At 31.9% G+C, this 13,948-nt stretch overlaps 1 protein-coding gene across 1 annotated transcript in view; it reads right to left on the bottom strand.

Annotated features, from left to right (window-relative positions):
- The window catches only part of LOC149897216 (E3 ubiquitin-protein ligase goliath-like), a 69,180-nt gene that overhangs the window by 7,383 nt on the left and 47,849 nt on the right, over window positions 1-13,948 (bottom strand). The window contains exons 3-4 of the mRNA XM_090116561.1: window positions 5,975-6,172; window positions 3,940-4,039 (exon numbers count right to left, since the gene is read on the bottom strand). Coding sequence (XP_089972687.1) covers window positions 3,940-4,039; window positions 5,975-6,172 — 298 coding nt within the window. The remainder of the gene's footprint in view (window positions 1-3,939; window positions 4,040-5,974; window positions 6,173-13,948) is intronic.

Here is a 13,948-nt window from a genome sequence, read left to right as displayed (position 1 = left end):
GGTGGTTGTGCTTTTGGAATGACGTTTGTAAGAGAAGCAGTATGATGTCTTCTTATGGCGCGTATTATTGGAAATTAACTTTGTGAAAAAATATGACGATTCTAGTTGCGTTTAAGGCGAATATTAATTTTAGAATTGATTGTCTATATCTATACTTAATATGATAAAGCTGTAGAGTTTGTTTGTTTGAACGCGCTAATCTCAGGTACTACTAGTCCGATTTGAAAAATTCTTTCAGTGTTAGATAGTCCATGTATCGAGGAAGTAACAGACGATATAGATTCAATAGATAATATTTAAATATTCTAACGATCAATAGGTAGACCTACGTGATACACTAACTAAGAATGTAGCATTTTAATTTATGTAATACATGACAGGTCTTATAAATATGTAAATATGTCATGTAATTGCAAGCAAATACACATTGTTTGCTGTTTGATTATTTATATGTTTATGGAAATTAAATTATGTCTGAGAATTGCGAAACACGAGTAGGTACCAACGAAAAGAACGCTTAAATAAATAAATAATTTAAATTCAACAATTTATATAATAAATAACATGTAACATTAATCACTAGATAATAATATGAGAAAAATCTCATAATATGCTTAGCGCTTATTGTATACGTCAAAAGTAACCAAACTCCAAGCATGTTTTTAGTAAAAAAAAGTACATAAGTAATAAGATTCATCCTACATCTCATACATAAAACATGTAAAAACGTATGCTATAACTGCTACCTATATTATATTTTTATATCCTAAATGGATTAATTAAAATGTATAAATTCTATTTATAAGTACTCCTTTAAAAGGTTATAAAAACTAGTACCTATGCTACAGTGACCATAAACAAATGTTAGTTCACAAGATATTTCTGCATCCTGCACCTAATGTTGCCATTTGGCGCATTCAGTTACTAAGTATAGACTCAGAATATATATAGTATTGAAACCCGTCCTAAACTGGGTTAATTTCTTATTCTAGGAACTTAGACTAACGAGAATATAGTAAGAAGCCACCTACTTACAATACCTACAATCAATTTGGATAAAATAGTATTAATACATACACAGTAATATGCAATTAGTATACCTTTTTAATTAAACTACTATTATTGAAGATTCATATAATATACTAGCTGTGCCCCGCGGTTTAACCCGCATTGCTCAGCTCCTGTTGGTCTTAGAATGATGATATATAGCCTATAGCCTTCCTCGGTAAATGGGCTATCTAACACCGAAATAATTTTTCAAATCGGACCAGTAGTTCCAGAGATTAGCGCGTTCAAACAAACAAACATACAAACAAACAAACTCGTCAGCTTTATAATATTATTAGTGTAGATTAATGATGCTATAAGAAAATAAAAAGAAACTTCGTACGGGTTGAAAGGTGATAAAGAATTTCAAATCCAGGTTATAAATTAATATAAAGGTACTAACTAAATTTCAACCGAAACAAGTCCGTTGTTTTACAGTATTGAGTTGTAAACGTCCAAACATAATAACTTCGCTATGATTTATAGAGCAACAGCTGATGAAATATAAAATATAAGATAATATTTTTGTTATATTCGAAATTTCACGAACAATAAATGTAAAAGTTATTACTATTCAATAAATCTTATCTATAGTTGTAAACCAATTCTACAGGGTGTCCCACTGTTGGTATACTAAGCTCAAAGGAGATTATAGTTTTGCATACGCTGAGTACGTAAAAAATACTTATAAAATTCCAGACGCATTTTTTTTTTCAAATAGATGAATTCTTAAAACTCTATGCGTACACCTCTAACAAGCAACCCGCCCAACTTTGCCACCAGCACGTGAGCTATCGTTAAGATTATGTTTTCATAGACAAAATGTTCATATTAGAGAAGCGGTATATGCCGGCTGCGCGAAGTTAGAGAAGAAAACATGGATTTTCAGGAAAAATTTAGCAAAAAATTTTTGACGTAATTTTGTTGTTTAAGTATTTTTTACGTGATCAGTGTATGTAAAACTACAAGTCCCTTCGCGCTTAGTATACCAATAGTGGGACACCCTGTATAATTACAATTGACAGTTTGATATGTTATAAAAATGTAGATAGCTGCAAAAATATAAGTTTACTACATTTCCACCGGCGGCTTCGCCTGCGTTTTCAAAGAAAAACCCGCATAGTTCCCGTTCCCGTGTGATTTTCGGGATAAAACGTATCCTATGTGTTAATCCAAGTTACCTTCTTTATATGTGGTAAATTTCATTAAAATCGGTTCAGTAGTATTTGCGTGAAAGAGTAACAAATACACATGCATGCACATACAACCATCCTCACAATCTTTCGCATTTATAATATTAGTAGGACTAGTAGGATAGGATTCATACTTAAAATATTTTATTCCTATCTATATATACCATATTGATATCTGTGATGGATTCTGATAACAATGACACATCTAGAATTTATCGTCATAAGCAAATAAGCAAGCATTGTACATTAGACGAACACAATATGTAACATAATATTATATTGTCATCATTTTCGATAAACAAAGAACGTCTTCATGTGAAAGGTAGGTCAGTTCTTTTGTTTCTGATATATTTACTGTGTATTTACATATAAATAGTATCTTCATACAGGTCGTTATTTTGTTTGTAAAGAGATATTTCATACACTTAATCTATACTATCACTACATAGTATAAAACAAAGTCGCTTTCTCTGTCCCTATTTCCCTATGTCCCTTTGTATGCTTAAATCTTTAAAACTACGCAACGGATTTTGATGCGGTTTTTTTAATAGATAGAGTGATTCAAGAGGAAGTTTTAGTATATAATTTATTAGGTTTTAGACAAAGCGGGCGAAGCCGCGGGCGGTAAGCTAGTAATATTATAAAGCTGAAGTGTAAAGTGTTTGTTTGTTTGTTTGAACGCGCTAATCTCAGGAACTGCTGGTCCGATTTGAAAATTATTTCGGTGTTAGATAGCCCATATTTATCTCTAGTATATGATAACATAACTATAGTGAATTGTATATCATAAGGAATAATTCCTTTAATTTTAATTCCAGACGATATAATAAGATAAATAATGTTACAGAAACCATACGTTAGGTTATAATATTGTTAGTGTGATTATTGCAGACAAAATAACTTAGATAAGTCGTTCAAGAGTTCTAGAAAATAACTCAATTATAAGTATTAATACAATACTCAAAACGGTTATTAAAGCAGTTTTAACAAATATGTTTTTTATTTCTTTGTACATTTAGTATATTTTCTATAACCATTTCTAAAACCAGTTTTTTAAGTCATTAGACAAATTGAGTTGGGGTGACACTTTATACTAAAATAACAATAACCTTTTTAAATTGACCCTTATTCACATGATCGCCCTTTTGATGATTTTTTATACTAACTTACTTAAAATAGCCTAGTCACGCCCATATTATGAAGTAAAAATTTTGTTAATTGATACTGTGGGGTTCAAGGGAACTATTGGTATATTTTTTGCTGAAAACTTTTTATTTAAAGATATATGTATTATCTTATTCTTTATCGTAGTAGGTACTCGTCAAAATGTAAGGTAAATTATGTCACAACATTCTGTAACTTTTCTAGTTTTAGTTTCTGTTTTTTCTAATAATAGTGATCTAAAAACATCATTATCTCATTTCCTTTAGGGTCGCGTATATCATTTTATCAATGCAACGTAAACTTTCTCATTCCTTATTTTAACATTTAGAGTCATACATAAGCTGATTCAGATTCGAGATTCAAAAAATTTTAATACGATACTTCAAATCTATAGCATCCGTGGTACCTACTTATAATATTATGTACCTATATATGTTCAATCCTATGTAATCTTGTACACTTGGATAATATCTCTCGCAAAACTACACCATCTTATATTATTATTAATAGCTACATATAAATTGTCATCACTTACGTCCACTATCAGTAGATAGCTTCATTTTCTCCAGCAGAGTGGTGTCTCTGTCATTATATATGAGTACCGCCGACGCATTCGCCCGCCACGCGTTCTGCACCTGTAAGAGATTATATTTATGTTAAACTATGTAATTATGTATATTATCATGTTTATAAACATACTATCTGTCAGCCTCGGATCCGTTCGTGGTATATATGCATAGCCTATTATAGCACGCAGGCATCACGGATCAAACTGTGAGCGCTCCCACCGGAGATCCCGGGATCCCCTCCTTAGTTGTAGCCGTGAAGTTTTAGTCAGTAGGAGTCTGACATAACCGTGCTGCTGCCCCCGAAGTAGCCGGTATACATGATGAATTTCCTCACGTAAAAACAAGGCATCGCGGATCAAACGGTTAAAGATTTTTTTGAAATTGATCCTGAGATTAGCGCGTTAAAACAAATTTTTCAAGCTATATAATAGTATATATTACTTGTTTGGATATAGCCTATAGGAATATACATATATTTTTTAAGTAACATTGAAATAGTCGTAAAAGTATTTATGTATTTGCAGCTTTTTGTATTCTGTTTTACGTTTGAGACATTAAATTCTAAACAATTGTGGATGGTCAAGGCATTTACGCGTTTTTCTTGTAATATAAAATAAACATGTGAATCTATTATGCCTCATATTTAGTTATCCTCAATTCACAGACACATGTTTGATCTCCTTTTGCTAACAAGTGAAAAATGAGATGAAATAAGAGAAATGAAAATAACAGCACTTGCAACCTGTGCTTGCAACATCTACAATAAACAAAAATATAACTGTCATTCTGTGTTATTTGCAATTCAATTAAAACTAGACGACCCGGTGAACTTGGTTTCAACTGAAATTGATTCGACTCGGATTTTCCCAATTTTCTGTTTCTATAAATAAACTTTAAAAACAAAAAGAAATATTCAAAACGTTTCAGTTGTTCGAGTCGTAATCGAGTTTTGCAACACTAGTGTAAGTGTTAAATAAGGAAATAATGTGAAAACACATTTATAGCACAAAGAAAATAATGGTCTAAGACCGGTATTAGAGATTATTTTCTTCTGATCTTGATACTTTATATTATTTGTATTACTGATAATTAACTTATTTAATCATTTTCTCTTCCAAGCTATAAAAATATGGTTGTTTCGGTTGTATGTCCACTTATAACAAAAGCGTGGACAAACTTATTGCTACTACTAGTCCCAAAAACACGTAAAATATATTCATGGATGCAATTACCTAAGAAATAATGACTTTAGCTTAGGATTAATTTGCATATTTCTCATGTTTATAAATACGTGAACTGAATAACAATGACCATTTTATTAACAACTCATTTGTTAAGATGTTTGATGTTTTTAGCTTGAGAAATATCACCTATTCATGTTTTCTGTGTTAGATGGTAATGTAATTTGGTCTTATTTACACGGACGGTGTACATCAAAAAAGTTGAACTTCAACATTTCATTTCAGAGAATTTAGATGGTTACCTCTAAAATTGGGATTTAACTCAATGACCCGAATAAGTGAGACACTTCATCAAACGATATGTTATGACATACTTGTTTACAGTATTTTCCATACATATCTAATTATCTATACTACGGACTACCGTCTTTGTGTATAGGACTGTCATGTTGACCTACATATTCGGTTATAAAAGTTTCCCTGTCAGCAGGATGATAGGATCTGTTGCCCTGGCCCATGACTTAATCCATAAAATCATATAATAAATCTAAAGATTTTTTTCTTTATTTAGTCCATCGTGCTATATTCAGGTAGGTACTTCTTATTCAAATTGTAAAATTATTTTTGGGTTGGATATAAGGTTACAGAAAATCACGCTACGACCAATAGGAGCGGGCCACCAAAGAGAAATGTTGCAAAAGCGGTTGGCGGTTACCTAGTGTTGTACAATTTAAAAATCCATCTCCAATCAGCAAAGCTTAAAGCTGTTTTCAGCTAGAAACTGATATCGAGTATACTTAGGACTAGGTATATGTAATACCTTGATCTCGAAATTGCAGCTGCCCCGGCGAATCACAGCTATCCAGGGTTCGCTGGGCAGCGGGTCGTGCGGCGCGGCGACGGACAGCAGCGGCCACTTGCAGCCGGTGTGGTCGTGCGCGCCGTCTGGCCCTCGCGCGCGCACGTGCACCGCCATGCCGCGCGCTGAGCCGATGTAGCCCTCACCGTATTTACCGGTCTGTAAAGAATGGAAAAGGCGTTTAGATATTGAAGGTTCTAACGGACTTATTAGTAGATAAAAAAGGAACGAGATCTATTTGGACAGCTTTATTTTTATAGGGTAAATCAATTTTCGCCTTCATTTGTCAGATTTGATGTAGAACTAACGAGCAATAATTTTGAGTTATTATTCATAATGCGTGCTCAATTAACTTTGCCTTCATCTCTACTTTGAAATGGTTCTTTACTTCTTTCTCGGTAAACATTTGTTATGATTTATACCAGCCCTTCGAAAACATTTCAATCTGAATCCCCGCCTTAAACTAAACAACAAAACAAGCGTCAGTGCAAAACTTTGTTTGGAATACAGGAACTTCGTTTGGGATTATTGATTTGTGTTTAATATCGAAAGTTTCGCAGCGCTGAATTGTTTATGAATAGGCAACTTTGCGAATGTATAATATAGGTAGTATAGGTACCTTTGATTGCCAATTGATCGCGATATATAAATGTTTTCGTAGGTATATGTATACCTAGTATACATACCGCTAATTGTTTTACTGTATTGATGGTTGTTAATGTACAAATATTTTTTTCTTATATTGTTTTCAATACAAATTTTCAATTAGTATGAAGTACCTAGTAGGTAGCAGATTTTTTATAATTGTTTAATATACAGTCTATCTTATAAGAATTAACTAACTTTCATATTGTTCGCTAAGAAAATTCGCGTTTACACGCAATAATCACACCCCTCCAGTTTTATAGCCATGATATCAAGTCCATTTCCTTTGAGAAAATCCTATTAATATTTCCGTACAAAAAATCGTTAAAACTTTTTAAGAGGTTTAGGCGAATACGTAAAAAGAAACGATACTTTTTCAAACTTTTTCATTCATCTGACTTGATCTGACTACGCATGGCATGACGTAAGAAGTATGTACTTAAAAAGTATGTAAGTACAAGACATGCATCTTTTTTATTGATCAATTTTATTTCACAAGGAAGTCGTTAAAACAATTAAATAGCATTTGCTTCCCTACACCAGAAACAAACAAACCTCTTATATATATTTAATGGCAGTTTACAGCATTTATATGTTGACCACGGAAGATAAACATAGGATAAAGAAGATATTTCCTATATTATTATTTACTAGCTTTTCGCGTGCGGCTTCGTTCGCTCTGTAGAAAATTTTACAAATTATTCACTGAACCCATCCTGAAGAATTACTTTATCTATTAAAAAATCGCTTCAAAATATGTTGCACGGTTTTAAAGATTAAAGTATATTACATATAGAGACAGCGCCTAAGCGCATTACAGTGCGGGGTAGAAACCTAAACTAAATAATAAATAATAAAGCGGACTATATACATATTAATAAAGCTGATATTCAAACTTTGTAATATAACAGAAGCCAGAAAGAATACAAGTCCTTTATACATTGGAATAAGTTTGCGAGTATTGGCAATTGTAATTACAAAATTACGATACAGTACGCGTTACGTTTTGAGAAGACTCGTTTTTAAAATCATAAAATAAATAAATCCAAATAAGTATTTTCTTCCATCAAAGGAATTGGTCCAAAGATCAAAAGAGTTTATAAAACGTGAGTGCCAAATTAATGTTAGTATAACAAGAAAAACGCTTTTGATATAATATATGCTGATCTTTAAAAATATGTTCCGTCTGCTGTAATCTGTAATAAAACTTGATAAATTTTCTGTATCCCCACGCAAAAACTTTTTTGTAATATTTTTAATTTTTATTACTTACTATCTTTCTCGCCATCAACCTCTCAGTTAGCTTTGCTGCATCATATTGTTATATGGTACAGATATTAAAAGGGGTAAAAAGATTCATTCTATATAGATATACATGGCTAAAAATCATAGAATATCACACATATTACTTTTACATAGTGTCCGACCGAAACTGGTTTCCAGGCCGAAACCGAAACCGAAACCGAATGTTCGGCCGTGGCTTCAGTTTCGGCCGAAACCGAAACCGAAACCGAAACTCACGTGGTCAAGTATGAAATTTTTAAAAATACTGAACTTTGGTGCATTTTACCTATTATTTTGCCTAAATTAGGGCATGAAATGAAAACACAGTATATTAAATTAGTTGTAATCATTTATCCATACTAATATTATAAATGCGAAAGTAACTCTGTCTGTCTGTTACTCAATCACGCCTTAACTACTGAACCAATTTGCATGAAATTTGGTATAGAGATACTTTGATACTCGAGAAAGGACATAGGATAGGTTTTATCCCGAAAATCCTACGGGAACGGGTTTTTCTTTGAAAACGTGGGCGAAGCCGCGGGCGGAAAGCTAGTTTAATATAAAATAAAAAAATAATAGTTTTAAAATATTAATAATAACAATTTTAATTTTTATTATTTTTTCAAATTAAGTTCTCAGTAAAATCAGTCATCTAAATCAAATCAGTAATTGTTACTGTTACTTTAAATACTAAGTTTTGGTATTTTGAGATCTTTCTCTTTATTAAAGAGTCTTTAATACTTTGGATTGGTACTTAGAAGAATAATCAGTCTCTTTAAGGTACCTCACATATAAAAATAATAATTATAAATTACTATTACACCCAGTTCCAATCTCAACATAGATAATCAAAAATTGTTTCCACCAGCGTGGGTCAACTTGCCAAGGGATAAAAAAACATACAGGCGTCATTCAACATCATATTTTCTTGTTACAAGTTAATGGTCATAGTGCAATCTCCAGTGTATTAGATATAAGCTTCTTGGGGACAACCAACGCTTTGACAGCGTCCGTCAAAGCGTTGCAGAGGAAAACGAAGTTAGGCGAGCGTGAACGTGTGTGAACTAAGTTCACTGAACTTGCGAAATAAGTTTCGGTTTCGGCAAAAGTTTCGGCCGATTTTGGCCGAAACCGAAACTGCGGCCGAAACTTGATTTTTGGCCGAAACTCGGCCGAAACCGAAACCGAAACCGAAAGTTCGGTCGGACACAGTAATTTACAATATAAAACATTCGTTGCAATATTTCCTCTCCATTGTTTATAGGTTTAATATAAAATATTAAATAATATATAATATAGGTACACGTGCTTATATTCACGTGTGTATTATCACAATTTCAGCTCTTGCTACGGTTTCGTAGTTTTGAATAGAATGTTTTTATCAGTAAAATTTAACTGTTAATCCCTCAATATATTTTAATACTACAACAAAATTCGTAACTCGGAAAATGTTTTTCATTATCCTTCCCCACATTTTTTATCTACAAGTTAACGCAAACAATGTGAAAAATAAACATTTTAAAAACAGATATAATCAGAGCAAGGCAATGGATTACTATTGTATTCACACTTTTGTAAAACTCAAACAAGTGACGATTCAAATTTGGATATATAGTAAACACAATTTTACACATACACTTGTATCAATAATATAATATGCAATACAAACGCCTGAAAATTGTATGGTCATAAAATGGAATCTCCTCTTTAAATTTTCATACATTTTCTCATCTACAGAGTATTTTCGTAAGGGCCTTCGGCCTTGAATTGCTATTATATATTCAATGCATACTCTTAATATAGCCAGGTTTGACATCTGTCTGTCATTACACTTGCAAATGTAGCCCAGCCTCGAGATCCTAAGATAGTATGCAAAACGTATTGTGTTGAAACCATTACAAAGAAGTTATCGGGAATATAATTTTTCAGGTTTCTTCCTTTGTAATCAATGTATTATTTATCGGTATCGGTACTGCACTACAATAACTTTTATTCTTTTGTGTAGTTTATTCTTTGACATTCTTACGCGTGTATGCAGTCGAGGTTTCTCTCATTATGAGACCTACCTACTGTATGTAAGGTCTTATAATAAAATGTAACTTTAAAATTGCGTTTTATTATATATTATATGATAATCTATTGATAATAAGGCTAATGTTACTTTTATGTCACGATAATTAAAATTGATTATTATTAACAATAAAATCGATAATTGTTTTCTATTCAACTTCTGGTATAATTGTCTTTAATATCTTAGAAGTTGATACAATTGCGATATGATAAGATTAGTTACAAGATAAAACATGTGTTAAATAAATCGATCTATTATTGTGTTGTAAATTTTGTAAATATTTCTAATAGCGTAATTTCAAGCAACTTTAATTTACAATTTCTAAACTCAATGTTTCTAGTAGGTACATACTGGTAATACAAAACTATGACATAACGTATTGTTAAATTTTCAAACAAAGCCATGCTAAACATAAATGTTTGTTAAACCGTAGGTACGCTTAAGGGCTCTTGTACACACACGGTTTTCCGACTTGAAAATCTACGGTTAATTCGCCGTGTGTAGGCACGGTCGTCAGTGTTGTATGGGTCACTATAATGGAAGCTTGTACAGTTGTGTCCTGAAAAACCGTGTGTGTACAAGAGGCCTAACTGTTGTACGTCATCTCAAATAAAAGAATTGGAAAACATGTTCTGTTACATAACAAATTTCTACGAAATTCTTTGGAAGTAGTTCGAATCTTTGTTTTATTTTAAAATAAACTAATTTTATATGTTTGACAGTTTAAAACTGAGTACAGTTAAAACAGACCCCACATACATAAGTCGCCATATCGCCAATCTCAGTCCTATACTCTGCATACAAATGGACCAATCGAGTCTTCCGCTTCCCTGTATGGTAACTTGCTTGTTTTGAAAACGTTTATTAATTTGTCAAGTGTATTTCATTTTATATGTGACGCCCGAACATTTATTTGGGTTATCAATTATAAGGACTTTGCAATGAAATTCTGTAGTTTTCCAAATCACACAAAAACAAAAACCATGTAAACAAAGTAACTTTGTATTATACATACCTACCAATATTGACAATCAAGATATCCATTGATAGTATCCCGTAGATATTGTTTCAGTTAACCTCATGATACACCGTTATATTATTGCTGTTTGGCTGTTTATTATATTTTTAAGATGTTATACGTCAATATTTTTAATTAGAAAATTTAGAGACATTCTTCAATTTTAACAAAAAAGACCCAGCACCTGAACTAATGTTTTGTACCGACTAAAGCACTTCAACATAAGCAATAATACTTCTAACATCATTAAAATAACTGTAAAAACACCTGAAATAACAAATTACTGTGTAATGTCGTAGTTACAACTATCCAGGACTAAAAATCGATCACTGCAATGCAATAGACGCCATTTTAATACGGGACTATGCGCAGTTTTAATTATTTTCAGATGAACGAAATACAATATACGAAATAATGTTAACATGGAATAATTTTCACAGATTGTTGTGTGCTATTTATATCTATGATACTTGTTTGATGTTCCTGGCATATTTTCCTTACTGTTCATGAGTAATTTTAGGTAATGAAAGTAATTTTTGTAATTTCTATAAACACGCATCCTTATAATTTACTTGGTAGTAAAATCTCAAGTTACAAACAGAGAAATATCTGTTTTACATTAAGCATGTATTTACAGTATTTATATACAAATCGAACCAGTCTTAAAATTAACATTCTTATCAACATTAATACGCATTTCACTCAACTTTACAAGATGCCAAAACAAATAAAGAAGTAAATTCGAAAATGTACCCAATTCAAGTACTCTTCAGATTAATTATAATATTTAATATCCGTAAAAGTATTTGCATATTATACAATAATAAGATGTACAACTATCGCCGATGAACTTTGAGGTCACTGGAGACCACGTCTATTTCATGAGTCATGTGCACGGAAATCAAACAGTATACGCACAACATATCTCATTATTGTGAAAATAGTGCAACCAATTTACAAGCGTAATGAGAGTGTAATAAAGAGTATATTGGCTCGATATTATAATATGTTTATTAATAGTCATATCAACATTAGTTGTTGAACGCATACATTTCAATTAAAACGGTAACGAGTTTAATTCGATATTGTTGACTCTAGAGAGTTATTACATTATAGCCGAGCTTGCTCGTTATTTATAAACAATACACATTTATCACACTGTGTCATAAATGTCATTCAAAACCGCCATAATTATAACGAATCGGTTTCAGGAATAGGATATTGGTTTATCCTTTATTTTAATAATAGATTTGAATGACTTTGGTTGCGGACAAATAACTATCTATCATTACTTCTGTAGTTATGTAGAGCTAAAACATGACTGTACTACTAATTTCTGTTATTATTGCATGCTTTCTAATAGTTTCTGTCCACAGCTTTGTTTTATATGTTTTTTGACTAGGGCTGAGGCTTGAGCTAGCGCGCACGAGCAACTTTGTCTCCGCAACTATTTTGTCTCTCCCATCAATTGTATGGGGAGTTGCGTCGCTACGTGCGCGCACTTTCATACTAGCCCATGGGTGGAGAGACAAAATAGTTGCGGAGACAAAGTTGCTCGTGCGCGCTAGCTCTTCTTTTAGTTTGTAATCTAAGGGCTGAGGTTTGAAAACGTAACAAGAATAAATAGATCAAATTATGCATTAATAATAATAGAAAGTGTGAAAGTATGTGTTTTGTATTGAAAAGATATTTAAGAAATATGTAACTCGCACTTCAAATGGTAGGCTTTATATTTCATATCGTTTTAAATTCTGGCTATATGATACTGACAGCACTAAAAGACACAATTAATTACGATAAGTGTTTTATGGTTTAAAAAAGACATGCTTTTCGTATCCCCTCGTGGACCTATTGAGGAAATGCAAAATTGAAAATTTGGAATTTTGGAAATTTCACACATAATATCTTCATCGATAAATTTAATTGATCAGCCTTTTGTATCTTGTTAAACCAACTCCTACTTTTTGTTTCTACTGTGGATAGTATAGGTGTTAAATGATTCATTAAGCTACATTCCATCATAAGCTACACTATAAAATATTCAGTATATCACACACGGTCACACCGTTTGCAAAACAACACATTGATCGATGACATCCGTTGAACCATCTGAATCTATTTTAACTTCTCTGACTGTATTTCTGGATTTACATTGACATTGAGTCACGCATAGTTTTGTTCTATTTTGCATCATTAAAACGCTTCATTATCAGATACCTAAATATTATTTACATACATTGAATATTTTTAAGAATACTTAGGGCGTGATCCAAAAACGATATAGAGTACAAAAATATTTGAGATTTTTTTTAGAATTTTTGTGCTTGTATGTATGTCCGAGCTAAACTCAAATTTTGCACTATTACTAAGTATGTACTAACAGATCGGGTCAACATTTAGGCTATATATTATGCCATAGGAGCGGAACAATGCGGGTATAACCGCAGGGCATAGCTAGTGTACAATAATGAACCTTATGTAAGATGGGTTACATAATTACTGTATGTTTATATATCGAGATAAACAATCATTCGCTTATCTAAATCTTATTAAGCTATTGTATAATAAACATGCAAATGGACTTTGAACTGTGTTAATTACAATTATTTTTTGGTGTTGTATGACGATTTGTTTTAATAATTAGGATATGGTTTATGGATATTGTGGGAACGACGGTTGTATAAATTTTTATTTATGTATAACCTAGTTATAAGTGAGTAGATATTTTTAAGGTAATTTTTTTCCTAACGGTAACTGATAAGCATTAATTATTCTCTGACGTACTTAGTGCCTTTCAAACAGCACGATTATACCTACCTACAAATATGTATGTTATTTTATTATAAGTTATGTTATATTTTGTGTTTTAATGCACTACATACAATGTTTATTAATTCATATTGGCTTCATTACT

The sequence above is a fragment of the Colias eurytheme genome, chromosome 26 (genome assembly GCF_061535395.1).
Source record: "Colias eurytheme isolate Ceu_HAF_F1 chromosome 26, ilColEury1 Martin Lab GWU primary, whole genome shotgun sequence".
Taxonomy (NCBI): domain Eukaryota; kingdom Metazoa; phylum Arthropoda; class Insecta; order Lepidoptera; family Pieridae; genus Colias; species Colias eurytheme.
Note: the sequence above shows the minus strand (reverse complement) of the source record. Positions and strands in the feature narration are given on the sequence as shown.